At 38.0% G+C, this 17461-nt stretch overlaps 1 protein-coding gene across 3 annotated transcripts in view; it reads left to right on the top strand.

Moving 5' to 3' along the window:
* Positions 1 to 17461, top strand: part of LOC117396811 (astrotactin-2-like) — a 559949-nt gene that overhangs the window by 237955 nt on the left and 304533 nt on the right. For all 3 annotated transcript variants that reach the window (XM_059005718.1, XM_059005716.1, XM_059005717.1), the window contains one exon: positions 15574 to 15658. In XM_059005718.1, coding sequence (XP_058861701.1) covers positions 15574 to 15658 — 85 coding nt within the window. The remainder of the gene's footprint in view (positions 1 to 15573; positions 15659 to 17461) is intronic.

Genomic DNA, 17461 nt, shown 5'->3' with positions numbered 1-17461 from the left:
TGGAGGCAGAAGGGGCTGCTGTGTGTGAGGAGTGTGGGAACTTTGAGCATGTCTATGGGGAATGCCCATGGATAGACCCCCTCTTCAAGGAGGCCTACTTTGGCCAAGAGTGGAGTCATGTGAGGAATGGCTCCAACTCGCCGAAGGCAGATTCTCCCTCAACGCCTACCTCATCGCGCTCGAGGCCTGACGTTGGTGCCTCGCCTGCGGGGAGTCAGGGCACTTCCCCGACAGCCCCCTCCAAGAGGAGGAGGAACAGTCCTGAAGGGAAGGGTGGTCATTCCCGAAGGTGAGCAGGGCAGCCGTCTCCAGCGCCTAAGAGGGGGAGCTGTCTTCAGCACCCAAGAATGGGGCAGGACCTGAAACGAGCAGTTCATGCTCGAAAACCCACAAATGTCACTGAGTTGAAGCAGTTCTGCATGGAGGAGTGGGCCAGAGTTCCTCCATGGTGCTTTGAGAGACTAATAAATAACTACAGGAAGTGTTTGGTTGCAGTTATTGCTGCTAAAGGTGGCGTAACCAGTTATGGAGTCTAAGGGGGTGATTACTTTTTCACACGGGGGCATTGGTTGTTGCATAACTTTCTTTAATTAATAAATGAAATATGTATCAAATTTTTGTGTTATTTGTTCACTCAGGGTCCCTTTTATCTAATATTAGGTTTTGGTTGAAGATCTGATAACATTCAGTGTCAAAAATATGCAAAAATGAAGAAAATCAGACAGGGGGCAAATACTTTTTCACGGCATTGTATATCCTACTGGCAAAATATGTTAAAAACAGAAAAGCAAAACATAAAAATAACAATCAATAAATAAATTAGAGCTGTGTATGGATTGTGACCGGATTTCATCCCTGTTTTTGCAAATTAATCGCACCCCCCCCCCCCCCCCCCCCAACACACTGATATCCAGCTTCCTGCAGAACAAAATATATACAAACAAGATCCTTTTACACTTGGCACGAGCAGTACATTTTACTTTGTATCCCCGAAAGCAGTGGTATGCTGCTTATCTTATTAGACGGACCTTTTTGCACAGTAATGGAATGTTGCTCCCTTTGTAGAATTAGATCAGGGATATCAAAAGAGAAACACATGAACTGCAAAAAACATTTTCTAGTTAACTTTCATATATCCCTGTCTGACAGGCTGCAGCGCTATTGAAGGCATGGTCTTACCTCTGAATATCTGCTGGAGGGTACTGGCATCCCAGCATGCAGTTGCTGTAAACAGCTGTGTACTGTTTGACTTTAATGTTCATTCATCATTATGTATTATTAGATATTGTTTTTGGCTCCCATGTGAAACCAAATGCTAATAACATATCACAAAGACAATTCCAGCTATTGATTCGTCATAATCCCCAAGATTAATTATGTCTGGTGTTGATTCTTTTGGATTAAAGTTTACACATTGTAGATATAAGCATGTAAGCCAGCACGGTGTTTCTTTAATACTGTATTTATCTCATCTCATCATCTCATTTTGTGGACAGATGTTGTTTTGTGCATAGATAACGAGATAAGTACGATTCTTAAGTTAAAAGATAACACTTTTATAACAATCTATACTTGTTTTGTGTACAGCTATGGCCAAAAGTGTTGCATCACCCTCTAGAATTAACACATTTTGATTCATAGAGTCGAATGAAACCTGCTGAATAATGTTACGTTAACATATTGAATTACATACCGCTTTGTAGTTTTCCATATGCTTAAGGAGAAACTGAGAAAAATTGAAAAATGTGACATTTCGAAATCTAACGTGAAATACTGTACTACTATTATGGCTTCGGGTACAGTTTTGCAATATCATTTTGTAGTTTCTTTCATTACATGATGGTAAATAAAATATCTAAATTATGTTCATATAGTTTCGTTTTTTAAATGATGTCTCAATCCTAAAAGTCTAGGTGATGCAAAACTTTTGGTCAGAGCTGTAGGAGCTTCTTCTGAGAGACACCCCCTTGCACAGTTTGAGCACTGCATAAACTGCACGAGATGACCTCCATTGTACAAGATACTCCCTATAGACACCGTATTACATTTTTAAATCCCATCCCTCAAGTCTATAGGTTGTGCTAACACTAAACAATAGCGCTGAATACGATGTAAGGCAACCAGGAGTAGCCAGAAGGGACTGATTTGAGCCAGTGGGTCTGCAGGGTGTTTAAATTGTTAGGGATGGATGATTACTCCTTCATGGAAGTTGTATTGTATTGGAGTGGGGTTGTGTAGCACAGCTCTAGAATGGTCCTTGGGCAGTCTTCACTGTTGAGAATGTGTCTTATGAAACATCAGGGGATTGTGGCATCTTCACCTGGCAACTTAATGCTTTCCATACCCATTCTTACTGAAACTGAATTACAACAGTGAGCATTTATATAGCACATAATACCAGACAGAGACTCCATTTAAACAGCAAATTAAACATCAATGTGAGGAACAACACACCAACATAAAGGTGTAAGTGGTGTTGGGCAATACCAAGAATTACATCATGATACGATACCAATTCTGGTATCACGATACTCAGTACTATCAATTGCATTAAATCCCCTAGAAAAGAAAGCCATGTAGTAAGCAAAGGGAGGAGAGTAAAAACGACAACACTCCTTCCTGAGTGTTGTTCTGTTTTAACATATACATCAAAGAGCCAACACTGTACATGGAACAAGTTACAACAGAACAATTCCAAGTGTCTGCATCAGATTGGTGTCATTACAGTATCTGTTCATTCTTGAATGTACAGTGATCAGCACAAGGTTAACTGAGGAAGTAAACTGCAGCTAGGTGATTTTCTGTGTAACTTTTTCAGAATGCCCAGTTGCATGCAATATAAACACTCAAAAGATATATCCAATATCAGGTGAAACACATGCAACTTGATACTGTTTAGGGGAATTTCAGTTTACAGGTCCCTGCATCAATATACTGTACAGGCAAATGTACAAATTAATTCATTTACAAAAAAATACAAATAAAATATTCTGATAAAAACAAACTCATTCAAATGCATCCACTTAATTAAACACTTTACATACCAGTGTTACACCCCATGGAGCACTTGATTAAATGCACATTTCTACAGTACTACAGTACCGATACTAAAGAAACTGGGGACTACTACTTGGTATTACAACGGAAATAATTACAAGGGAGATAAAAGTGCCTGTAAAATATACAGAAACAAATAATAAAAAGGCCAGCTTCCAAACTGAGTTCCTTTATTGCAATGTAAATAAATATAGTAAAGAACACCCTCTGTGCATGTGGAAGCGCGCTCTTTACTGCACAGCACAAACACTTTGCTAAGTTTAACAACTCCTGGGTATAAAACCCATCCAGGCTGGATAAAAAGCGCCCGCGTGGCAGCCCTGGTTTGCACTGCATAGAAGAATAAGAATTCTGATCGCAGGAAATACTAAGAGCCTTGAAACAAGAGTGATGTGTCTTTGGTTTCAAAGAGGTGCCACACTATCATAAGAAGGAATACTGCAGTAATGGTGGAGCTCTAGAGGAACAAGAGACATTACATTATACAACTAAGCTCTCTCAATCTCTGCTTTTTGTGCCTTTGTGATAAGCGGTCAATAAAGCAAAATGATCATGCGCTCAACCTGAGAAATGGCCAAAAAAACTGTGATGGCCACTGGTACAGGCAGAGGACAGTTCTTATAAGACATCAGAAGCTGATGTCTATGGTAATGGTGTATATTACAAGGCTGCTGGTTCATTTTCCCATAAGGTTCTCAGAATACCACAGTGTATTAATGTAACATTAGGATAAGGGGATAATGAGAAGTTATAAATGCAAATGCAAGCCATTTCCATTCCCGGTTAAACTTATTTAAATAAAATATGAATGGATTCATTGGAAAAACACAATCATCCAGTGATTACTGTATAATTACCAAAGCATTGCATTGCAGTTTCCAAATAAGTACTCATTAATAATGTCATTGAAATTGTTCTCCTGGTGAACATGGAGCAAAATCGGACAGTGAGAAAACCATGAGCGGTATTTCCAGAGAATTACAGCAATAGAGCTCGGCTCATGGACCGAGCTGGCCATTGATCTTTCATGGATTCGGCTCATAAACTCATTTAATGAAATATTAAAGAGCTTTCAGGCAAGTGTGTGTGACGTTTTATGAGCACCCTTTACAGTTCGCCAATCAGCAGCTGCAGTTGAGCATTCATGGGCTGTAATGGGATTTGAAGAGGTGTTTAACTGGAGATGGACAGTTTTGTATGCGCTTTAAAGAGTCGATATCTTCAAATGTTCCTTATTTTATTACAGCTGTTTGCTTGTTATGATGTTGCAAGGGGCCTCTTATTAGAATCACACCTGGGTCAAGGTGCTTTGACTGTGAGTTCAGGTGTCAAGGTGCTTTGACTGTGAGTTGAGGTGTCAAGGTGCTTTGACTGTGAGTTCAGGTGTCAAGGTGCTTTGACTGTGAGTTCAGGTGTCAAGGTGCTTTGACTGTGAGTTGAGGTGTCAAGGTGCTTTGACTGTGAGTTGCGGTGTCAAGGTGCTTTGACTGTGAGTTCAGGTGTCAAGGTGCTTTGACTGTGAGTTGAGGTGTCAAGGTGCTTTGACTGTAAGTTCAGGTGTCAAGGTGCTTTGACTGTGAGTTCAGGTGTCAAGGTGCTTTGACTGTGAGTTCAGGTGTCAAGGTGCTTTGACTGTGAGTTGCGGTGTCAAGGTGCTTTGACTGTGAGTTCAGGTGTCAAGGTGCTTTGACTGTGAGTTGAGGTGTCAAGGTGCTTTGACTGTAAGTTCAGGTGTCAAGGTGCTTTGACTGTGAGTTCAGGTGTCAAGGTGCTTTGACTGTGAGTTCAGGTGTCAAGGTGCTTTTACTGAGTTCAGGTGTTAAGGTGTTTTGACTGAGTTCAGGTGTAGGGTGTTTTGACTGTGAGTTCAGATGTTAAGGTGCTTTGACTATTTAAATAATCGATGGGTTTCAAAGATTTTAAGTCCAGTGCTTCTTAACACTGCAGTACTCTATCTTTACTTTAATATAAACTACTGTCATCAGCCAACACCTGTAATAAGCCTGGAGTGATGAGGAGGGTTACTAATATTGTAATGACTGTGTACAACAGAGGAGTTTTCTAATTCATAAGCATGCTCACTGTGAAAAGTGTTTAAGTGTTTTCAGGTTATATCTACTGTATATATAATAATCGTTTATTTCACTGTGGCCAATTAGTGCCTACTCTCAAATAGATGCTCTTATCCAAAAAACCCTCCAGGTAAAGAGAAGTCAACAAACAAATCATGAAGTTCAGATATCTTTTATGTATGCAATTGAATTGCAAGATATTCAGATGTGTACATTTATAGAAATAAGGGTTTCAGTGCAGAAATAACATAAAATAAGGCCATGTATAAAAATGAATTAAAAAATTCACTCAGTCCATTATTGTAAAAAAAACAACAACAACTCATTATCATATAATAGACGTATCCCTAATGAAGCATTCTTACCTTTGTATAAATTAGTGATCATCTTTTGTATGGCTAAATATCGGGACTTTCTTTCTATGTATCGGGACGCAGGACATTTGCTAGGAAACCGGGACTGTCCCGACCATATAGGGACTGTTGGCATGTATGCATACACGTGAACCGGTTACCATGACCACCACAAGCGCGGGTCTTAACTACTATGCAAAACCTCGTCTCATCACACACCACTGTCCCTTACAATAGATTGTTTATTCAGAAGTTCCTTTCCTCTTAATACAATTAACCATGTGAAGAAAAAAAAAACAGCGATGGAGACCTTTTAGTAATTTGCAGACTTTCTGATGAATACAGAGTTAAATAAATTAAATTGCTATTGAATATATTTTGTTTAGCAATTCTCACTGAATGAAAAGACCCAGCTCCCAACAAATCCGATACCAGTTTCTTTCTGCAACGTTTTTGTTGTTGGCTAACCTCGCCGTCTGTTTCTAACAAAAGCCTTAATGAAAAACAGAAAAAAAATGTTTGGGAGTCAAGGTAGCTGCCTGCTAACAGTAAAAAGAAAGGATGACTAAGCCTTGGTCTGTTACAATGTGTGTATTACATTAAAATGTTCTTTTGGAGGACTAGCACTCCACAGTGCTGTACAGTTCTACACTGAGTATTATTTTCAGTGTATCTTATGGGCTCTGTTTATCATTGAGTTTTCTTTCGTATCTTGACTTTTCGTAGGTTTTTGTGACTTCGTAGACTTACACACAATGTAAGTAATTTTCACTCCCGTAACTTAGTTTAGTTTTTGTTTTCTTTTTCTCGCTGTGCCCGGGGTCTGTTTGCGCTACATTATTACATTGTAATGTTTACTTTACTTCTGGAAGTTTTAAATCTTGATTTTCGGCACTGCTAATCTATTTATAATGAAACGCAAACGCTGATCTCGCCTGTATAATGAGCAGTAATTCATGCTGTCCGTAAACTTGCGGTAAAATTACGATAGTTGTTCATGAAAAAGAGCTGTTTAGTACATCGCGCGCAGAAATTCTACAAAGGACGGAGGCTACGAATTAGCAGTATTTACAAACACCAAAGCAATATTAGCACATAGAGCCATATATCTTTTATATACCGGTAGTCACATTGTTACCAGAGACTCTATTTTACCGACTTCACCAAAAAAAAAAAAAAAAAACATGAAAAGTTTCAAATAAGAGGAGGCCATTTAAGTCATTAGGGGTTCCCAGTGATTCAGAAGCAACAATGTGGCTTGGTCACCCATCCCATACACTCACCACTCTGTGTGTAAAACAGGATTTACTCTGAGTCTAGGTCATCTAGTTCTGAGCTGTGCTGGGCATAGTGACCAGGGTTAGCTTTGTAAATGACTGCTGCCGGGGTGAAACTTCTAAGAAGTTAAGTAGACCTTCTCTGTACCTTCCCAAGTGCAATAATGTATTTTTTAAAGTGAAGGTAATCAATATTATAACTTAACGGGTCATGTCTAGGGTGTTTTATATTGTCTACATCTTGGTATTTGGGCTGCTCATACTTTGTGAAATGATGTCGCTTATAATAAGAGACACCAAAACAGGATGTATTAACTCATTATATATCGTAGCCAGGAACAACTATTAAACATTAACAACAAATACAACTTTTGAACTAAGCTCTATGCACAGGGTGACATCTGTACACAAGATAAGATGTACTGGCATTTGACAAAGCCTTAACAGTGACTAGTTTATTCCTCATACATGATTTCAGTATTCTAAGAGGGTTTAACTTGCTTTCAACACTTTTGGCTATGTAACATTGCATCTGCCTTTTCTGTTGCCTCTCCACATTGTTGATATGCTGTTACAGTTGAGTCCACTATAATCCCAAGGTCATTCGGAGTTGAATGGATTTTACTCAGAACTTTTTCAAATCCCATGTCCTCAATAGACTTAAGGTAACATCCCTGGATAAATACAAATCAGCACCTTGGTTCTGCTTTATTTTTATCAGTTTACAGACCGATTTAAAAAAGACTTTGAATTTCTCCGAGTCAAACTCCTGCATGCAGAGTTCAAAAGAATAATAAACAGCTGATACGTGTTCAAGAGTACCATGAAATCCCAATCACAGACCAGCAGATGCTTTCCAATCTCAAAATCTAACTGGCCTTTGCCTGGTTAAAATCCGAGTCTTCTAGACTGAAGGCAGGTGCTTCATTGAAAATCCACAGTCACAGCATGCAGTCTGTAAAGATCCAAACTACCCTGGAGAAAGGATTTCTTAGGATTTCAAATCTGTGTAAAGTGTGCTGTGTTACTTTCAGGTATGATCCTCTGCGTGGGTAGCTATAAACGTACAGCTGTATCTTAAGATTCACAGCTGCAGCTTCACTCCAGGTATAAGACTAGGTGAAATAATACCATAGTCCTAGATTACCAGATCTACTCTCGTCAGTGCCCCACTGCGTGAGAAGCCTAAAACAAGAAGGGAGATGTATTTTATTTAGCATTGTAAGCTCTGTCACAGTTTTCACAGGAGAAGCACACACTACTAACAATGTCCCCTGTTTTTAATTATTCCTGTAATTCACCTGCAGCACAGTCTATCCTGGTCATAGCTTGTGGTTCTGCTAGTTTTAACTTGACAGGCTGGTTTAAGAGTTCTGGTTGGATTTCTAACTGGTTCAGCTGCCTGATGTCTAATTATCCAATGTCTAAAATGATTAAGAGCTGGCCTGAAACATGAGTCTGGGCCTGGCAAATTATGAGGGCTTGGGGCTTTAGGAAACGCATGTCCAAATGATGGAGAAGAAGGTGTAGAGAGCATACATTTATTTTCTTTGTTTACATGTGACAAACCCATACTAATATATATATATATATATATTTTTTAAATATATTTTTGTAAACATATTATTCATATAAAACTCATAGTCTTTGGGAATGATAAAATATATGGAAACATATATGTATTATGTATGTAACGTTATATAAAATATATTTAGCATATTACAAAATTGGCCCGTTTTCATCATATGGAAAATATATTTACAATGTATTTGCATATTTTAAATATATTTTAAATATAATTTCAGGTAACAATATATCAATTATATTTGTCCATGTATTTTTTAGAAATGTATTATTCAATTTATTTACTAAACATGTATTATATAATGTATTCACAATATATTACATAATGTAAAGTGCCTGGACACACACCATATTTTGCATGTGTTCCACCAAACAGATATGAAGCAAATAAATAAGAAAGGAATGGAATTTCGCAATTCCACTTAAAAATAACTACTATCTTTAAACATAATGGAATATATCAACATTTTGTAAAAATTCAGTGTATATAAAACACTCAAGTACAAAAATGAAAAGCCTTCAACATATGAACTGTTTGCATTACAGCAGGTGTTTGGGCTGCTTCTCTGTAGACCTGCTAACATTGTTCTTCTGAAACTATGAGACGTTACAAAAAACTGCTGCTTCCAATTAAAAATGCATTAATAGCTATGGAATTTTTGCTGAAAATAGAGATATGAAAGTAAAAAAAAAAACACTGGAAATAAACTGGAAATACATTTTTACAATTTCATTCTTTTTTTCATATTGGTGGGCATACAGTTTAAATATAAGGTGCCTTAAAATATGAACAGCCTATTGTGCCCTTGATTGTTATTGACCTCTCTTTTTTTTCTTCTAAATACTAGGCTTAGCCCAGTTATTTTTTATGAGGTATCTGTAACACTTCAGTATCTGCAGAAAGATTGATTAACGACCATATTTGTTCCATCAAGAATAAACTTATTTACCGAATTAAAATCACAGTGTCTGTGTTTTTATCTGCTGTACATGGATAAACTTATGAAGCCTTCTTGTTTTAAATTTAGTGATGTCTGACCGTCGCACTCTCACATTATATGCAATTTATAAATATATTGTTTGAAAACACTGCATACACTTTTAAATATATTAATGTGAATATATTTATTTACAACATATTTTACAATGTATTTTGAATATAATTTAGAAAAATAAAATGTATAAATGTGAATATATTCATTTACAAAATACATTTATAGTATATTATAAATATATTTAAGCAACATGTGCTGTTTAAAAATATATATTATAAATACATTTAAAAAAATATATCATTCCATATATTAAAATATATTAAAAATATATTTATTTTCCGTATGGGTTGTGAGAGTGGCGATCATGTTATGGTGTATACAAATTTATATTTTTTCTTTTATTTACACATTGCGCATTGCATCTTTTTAAATGTGTTTTATAACTTACTCAAACATAATCTGGTTTAAGGGTTTGTTTGCTTTTCTCCAGTACAATGTAATGATTGTTGTTTATGGTGTGTAGAGTTAAGGGAGTGAACAGAAGGCACTTCAATATGTGTTTATTTTAACTTTTGATTCCTTGATTTGTGTTTGGGAAAGCGTACATTCTCTGTGTTTATTTATTAGGTCGGTTAAAGAAGGTCTCATTTGCTTTTTGTCTGGTCTGGTGATAATCTACTGATTTTAATTGTAATATTTAATTTATCCTTTAATGTTTTTTTTTTTGTTAATGACACACATAGAGGTTGTGTACATGTTGCCCAATATGGAATTGTGCTAATTACACAGTTACTACTACTACTTGGTAATGTTACCCTATAATTACATGGTAACACCATTTACAAAGTACAGTGCTCCCTCTTCATAGCTGGCTTACATACAAAAACACAAATATTGAAAACAGTGAATTACTAAAGGACCCTTTACACAGGAAGAAAATAAAGGAGGAAATATACCAAATTACTGAATGGGGAAATATCCAGGGAGTATTGTAGTTGCCATATAACGTGAATCGATGCCTATCTGTTACAAAATGACATTTATGAAATGTATTAAAACAGATTCACCCATAAAAAAGGACAGGTCGCTGTGTTTGACAAACACTTTCTAGACAATGCTTACCCTCATCCAGAACATGTCAAGGAATAGAGGTGCTCATAGGCTTCATACTCTCATTGAGGAACATTCACAACTTCACCTCCAATTACTATATCTGTCTTTCTCCCTGAACATAAAAATCCCTGGCCCTTGAAGAAAGTAGGAAAAGAAGCTAGTATCCCAGGCTTTCTGGGACTCTCGGACCACGTCAGTGTGATCTAGCAACAGATTCAGTCTGCAAAAAGGGAGAAGGAGCTCCATGTAACCTTTAGGTTAAATAATGATGAAGTTCATTGCTTAGTATTATGTTTTTCATTACATGAGAGTAGCTGTTATTTACTTCATGCCAATATTGGACTCACTATCGCCAGGATACAATGAGATAGTAGTGATGGGGACCAACCCGGATGCAGTGTAACGCTGACTCCAGGGATTAGCCTGTTTGCGTCCTCCCTGGCACATCAGCTCACACAGTGACGGCGATGCTGGCTCCAGGGATCAGCCTGTTTGCATCCTCCCTGGCACATCAGCACACACACAATGGCGGCGATGCTGGCTCCAGGGATCAGCCAGTTTGCATCCTCCCTGGCACATCAGCACACACAATGACAGCGATGCTGGCTCCAGGGATCAACCAAAGTGTGGCCTCCCTGTCGCCTCGGCATGGCAACCATGTGGAATGGGCTGGGTGAGGCACTTCACAGGGGTCATCAGGTGGGCACTTCCCATCTTCACTGTGCTGTCGACTAGCCCACGGCACCTCAGGAAGGCTTGACAGTGACGTCCCAGCAGTGGCCTCCCTTCCATCCCCCACCCAACCCAGCCCAGTTTACTTACATTAGCCATCAATTCCTTTTTATTGATGTTAACTTCCTCCATCACTTGCCTTAGCCATACATTCCTTTTCACTTATGTCAATCATATGGTTCTTCAATAGATACATTGATATCCTTTATGCCACAATGCTGAAGAATAGCTTACCCTCCACATCTAACAGGGCAATTGGATGGAATTGGCAGATGCTGGTAGATTACTTTTATTTGGGGATAAAGACCCCTCCTGTCCCATGACCATGGGACTACCTGTTTTACCCACACTACCTTCATCAAGCTTTACAACCCTAGGTGCACTCTTGTAAACTCGGTATGGTACACCTTTGGGCCCAGACGATGATGAAGGCCTAGCTTTCTTCATGGCTTGCTCAACCTCTTTCCACTTAGGAGCAGTCCTCCATTTGGTATTCTGATGGATTAATAGGTGGAATATCAGAGGGAGTCGACATAGGCTCCCCTCTTCTTGGGGTGTCTCTTCAAGATATCTCTCCAACTCGGCCTTTGTTACTGTAAGTATACTATTGTTTTCGCTGGTGAATGAGTTCTTCACGAACTTGAACGGGTCTTTATAAAAGCTGGTTCTTACATGCTCCTTCTGTTTGCAGTGCTTTCATAGGGGCTCCGCTTTGAGAATCTTCCCAAGCTTCTGATTTAGATAATTTTGCAGAAGACTGAGGGCCTTTTGACTTTCTTCAGCCCTCCTCCACTGCTTTCTCAGTTGTCTCCTTTCTCTAACAATGTGTTAAATCTCCAGCTGCTCTCTAGACTTTTCTGGAATTGTAGTTATTCATTGCTTTCTATCTTATACGGCAAACCTCTCACTCCCATATGCAAAGATATTATCCCTAAACTTCTCCAGCATCATTTCTACTGTTCCACTTCTCCAACAACAAGAAGAGATCTGTTTGCCGAGCCATTTTCTCACTTGACTGGCTTTCACTTGACTGGCTTTGTAAGAAGTACTGATCAGTGCGAGGCCCCGCCCCTTCTCCCTCAAGCATCTCTTTCTCCCATGGTGATTCTTCAGCTCTGATCGTTGTCACCTTGGTCCAGCCTCAGATACAAAACGGGAGTGCCACATCTTATAATATATATATATATATATATATATATATATATATATATATATATATATATATATATATATATATATATAGATAGATAAAGGAGCTGCTGGAAATCACAAGATGGGTTCTATCGCATTACAATAAATTAAATTAAATGTGTTGTATTGTGGTTATAAACTAAAAATAAATTTTATTTGTTGATATTTTTTAATCTGAACTGTAAATATTGAATATTAAATAGACAAAAAGTTGTTTTTATGTTTATAAAATTAATTCAACTAAACAATGAGATGACTTTGTGATTTTTATCTGCGCTGAATTGGCTGCAGTTATAGTCTCCATATACAGTTTTCCCGTTTTCATTGCCTCATATACTGTAACTTCCTTTTGATGTTCATTTCCCAAATTGATTATTTTGCTATTCTACTGCAGATCTTTATGTCTGTGTGACATCGATCTTCCTCTCTCCTGACACATCCAATCTTATTTTTGTAGTTGTCATTTGAATTCATCACATTGTAAAATGATGCACGTTTTTTGTAGAATAATAAAAACCTGTACATAATATTGGGTTGGGCCTCCATTTGCCTTGATCATGGCCTTGACAGGATATACCTTAGACTCCACAAGGTGTTGTAAAGTGTTTTGAGGGATTCAGTCAACCCTAACCCTAAACACATATATATATATATATATATATATATATATATATATATATATATATATATATATATATATATATATATATATATAATTTCACTTGTCTTGTTTTATAGATAGAAATAGTAGATAAACTTTTGAATGCAGGGCGCCATGATATTATCCTTACCTTTTATAATAGGTTTTGTGGTGAAGGAAGTTCCTGCTAAAAAGAAGTAGAGGAGCCAACAAAGTAAAAAGGTGGATTCCAACTAACAGAAACTGTTATCCGCATCCAGGAACTGTTTAGATCCAATAACTGGAATGAAGGGGCTTCTTTCACTGGTGTTGGTCCGTTACTCTGCATTCCCTTATTATTTACTACCACAAAGGCACACTCACCCTGGCCTTGTGTTCTTATGCAATACCCACAGGAAGCTTTGCAAGCATTTTAGGATTCCTCTCATTTTGTGGAATATATATTTTGTATACCACATCAGAAATGAATGCTCCAGTGCCAAGAAAAAATACACTTTCGAAGCATTCATAATAAAACAGCAAATAAAAACTCTTTCTAATGAGTGTAACACTTCAACAGGGAAGGGAAGGGGGGAAAAAACAACAAGCCTGAGGATAGTCAGCTCCTTAATGAGCTCTTGTTTGGAGGAAAACAAGATCCTCGGTATGTGCTATGTAGCCATCGCCTGTTCTTTATGAATTGCACAGCTTATAGCTTCTGACAGATCGTAAAACAGTTCTGCTGCGTTTCCAAGGCTCCCAGAACTTGTAATCTGTAATATTAGCACATGTTAAAGACTGTGAATATCTCAAGAAGGTGCTGTCACACTACACCATTAGCTGGATTTTCAGAAGCTAAAGGGCACATTTTAGAATCCCTGGGGCTAATCCCTTATAACTACATCACATATCCTAACTATCCATAAATGACTTGAAGGAAGACTACATGGTGATGGGCGCCTAGCCTGTTAGACACGTGCACACATGTTTTGTCTGAAATGACATTGTTTGTAATTCTTTTTATTCAAATGTACAGTATTTTTCATATTAAAAAGATATCCTATACTACATTAGGTTAAAGAATGTTCTCTGTTTCCATGTATTATTATCTGATACGCTCCTCGGCATTGTCTTCTTGGTCATGTTACTCACTGAAAGCATGCCAGTCAACAGGGGAAGCAAATGGTTGGTTAATGACAAGAAAGAAGTCAAGTCGGAACAATTTCACTCACCTGGTGAAATTACAAAGTGAGTGCAACACCAATGAAAGCATGGCTTGCAAACGGAGATTTCTCTAACCAAGTGGAGTACCATAAATCATGTTTTAAAATAAATAATATAACGCGTGCTTCTTTCAAAACTGAACATTTGAGAGCAATAAAACGAATAGGAGTGCACAGCCGGTCAGATTTATGGAACTAGTTTGGTAGCTTCAATCACTTTAATGCACACAAGTAGAGTCATGGATAAGTACAGCCCAATGATCATACAGAGTTAGCTAAATGTGATATAGATGTATGCACATTCATTTTAACATACATCCCTTTTAGGGTGGGAAAAAGAAAGCCCAATCCAAATTGTATTTCTGGTAATTGATTTGAAGAGAGGATACTGTTTGTTAGATTTGCTGCTGTATATACTGTATGTATGTAACACTAGCGTTCTATACCTCAAAGAAGAAGAAGAAGAAGAAGAAGAAGAAGAAGAAGAAGAAGAGAACTTTGAAGTCTTGAAAGCCAGTATTTGTAAATAACAGTTAATCTAATAAACACCATCACAATTACCTTGATTAACAAAGCAATTTCACAATGGTATTTCTCTAGTTAAAATACTAAAGGGAAGGATGGCCTGGGCTCATGGAGGTGTTGGCAGTACTTTAGCATGTGGATTATTGTAAAGCAATAGATCTCTTGTCAAACTGTCTATTGAAGTTGTTTTAATGTTGACTGTGGTCCTTTATAAGATGGTGATTTGGATACATAGTTGTACAGCTAAGTACCCATTCCTATGCCCAGCCCTACTCAACAGTGAGCCAGGCCTCTTGCAGTGACATCTCCAGTGTGTGTTATTATTGTAACAGTATGTTGGTTTTGGTACACAATAGTGTATTCTATTATATTATATCATGCAGGTGGATTGGTCTTGTGATTTCATCTTATAAAAATAAGAAGCTTTGTTTGTGATTTTCAACAAGGCGTAAAGGATTCTGTGGCAACATACAGTGCTTCAGCCTTGGGGGTGTGGGGGTGTAGAAAAAAGACTTCAAGCTCTTTATCTGCATTGGTAGACACATTGAAAATGCACAACACCAGGCTCCCTCTAAATGCATACATCAGAACCTTGTCATTTCTCTGCGAAAGCCAGCTTATTAAATTAAGATTGAAGTTATGAAGTATGTATTAGTCTGACAGACGCAGAGGAAGGTTTGGGGAGTGATAATAGTTCAGAAAGAGAGCAGGTTGTGAAATGATTACTGGGCAGAGTTCCTGCCTGATGGATGAACAGGGCAGCAGATAAAGACATCTCCAATTTATTTTGGGCTCAGATAAATGACTGTTCCTGTCTGTGTCCTTTATTTAGGTGAATGCAGCTGTCATGAAGGCTACTCCCCTGATCCTGTGCATAAACATCTTTGTGTGAGGAGCGACTGGGGAGAGAATGAAGGGTAAGGACAATGCAGTATGAGCAGCATGTTTAGATGCTCAAATACCCTGGAACACATCTATCATTCAGAGTGCTTCTAGGTTCTGCTTTGTAAATATTAAGTTATTATATTTTTTCACTATATATTCATTAACTGGCTTGAGCTTGCCTGGTGAATCCGAAGTGTTGGGACTTCCGCATTCCATCCAAATCATGTGACAATGTACAGTAACCTTTCAACTCTTCCAGCCCCACCCACTCCCTCTGTGAATATGTATGTACAGTAAGTAGGTGGGGCTAGGGGAGTGGAAAGGTCACATTGTCACATGATTTGAATGGAATGAGGAAGATTGTGGTTCTGGCATTCTCAGATAAGCTCCAAGCAAGGTCAATGCAGATGATGAACAATGATAATATCTCAATATAGGAGCAACATAACACTCAAACACAATAGGAATGGGAATGTAAACATGACATTTGAAGCTCATACATACCCAAGCAAGCTCGCATTTTCCTAATTATCTCCAGTTCTTTAGAACAGATACAGTTTGACACAAACAGTCTCGTGTGTGTTCCTTGTCCATACTAATACACAATGTATTCCAGTTTCCTTTCTGCAGAAGTTTGGCATTATAATAACATCCGTGAGAAATCCATTATCTTTGTGACTGTATTTTTTTAATTATTATTTATTTCTTAGCAGACGCCCTTATCCAGGGCGACTTACAATTGTTACAAGATATCACATTATTTTTACATACAATTACCCATTTATACAGTTGGGTTTTTACTGGAGCAATCTAGGTAAAGTACCTTGCTCAAGGGTACAGCAGCAGTGTCCCCACCGGGGATTGAACCCATGACCCTCCGGTCAAGAGTCCAGAGCCCTAACCACTACTCCACACTGATGCCCTACATAACAGGTTACAGTCCTGGTTTTCAAGCTCTCCAATCCCTCAGACTAAACTGCCTTATCACTTCAATTGCAGATTAGACACCATGGCTTAATGTGGAGTTTTACAATGAGATAGCAACGCTTTAAGCACGGAATGCAGAGCTTTAAGCACGGAATGCAGAGCTTTAAGCACAGAATGCAACACTTTAAGCATGGAATGCAGAGCTTTAAGCACGGAATGCAGAGCTTTAAGCATGGAATGCAGAGCTTTAAGCACGGAATGCAGAGCTTTAAGCATGGAATGCAGAGCTTTAAGCATGGAATGCAGAGTTTTAAGCATGGAATGCAGAGCTTTAAGCACGGAATGCAGAGCTTTAAGCATGGAATGCAGAGCTTTAAGCACGGAACAGCAAATGTTTAAACACTTCACCTTTGTCTTGTACAGTAAAACCCCTAGGGGATAACGCTGTAGTTCAAAAGAGTGGTGCAAGATCAACAATTCTTAGTACAATAATATTAGTGACCATAACAGGTAAATCATTACAAGGGAGACAACAAGAGAAATACAGTGTAAGTTTTGTGAAAGAAGCATACAATATGTATATGTATAGCTACACCTAAACTGAAGTGTTTCCAGAACATTTAGTCTACTCCTTTGTACAGGAATTCTAGAGGAATCAGGCCGGAGGCATCTACAAGTATCTTGCTCTTTCCCCTGTCCTTGGCCGCTGTTCAGAATGTTTCCACTTAAACAACTTGGTCTCTGCAGCTTTAGTGCTAATGCTAAATTGGCAAAATGAGATCCTTGCAAAACACCTTAGAATTCCTTCCTCCTTGTGTTAAAAGGATGTTTCCAAGACATGCTCCTGGTTTACATTGAAAACAGAAACAGTCCCATAGATATGTGTTTTAGTTGTGTTAAATCATACT

Source organism: Acipenser ruthenus, chromosome 31 (assembly GCF_902713425.1).
Source record: "Acipenser ruthenus chromosome 31, fAciRut3.2 maternal haplotype, whole genome shotgun sequence".
NCBI lineage: Eukaryota > Metazoa > Chordata > Actinopteri > Acipenseriformes > Acipenseridae > Acipenser > Acipenser ruthenus.
This window is presented reverse-complemented; position numbering and strand designations above follow the sequence as displayed.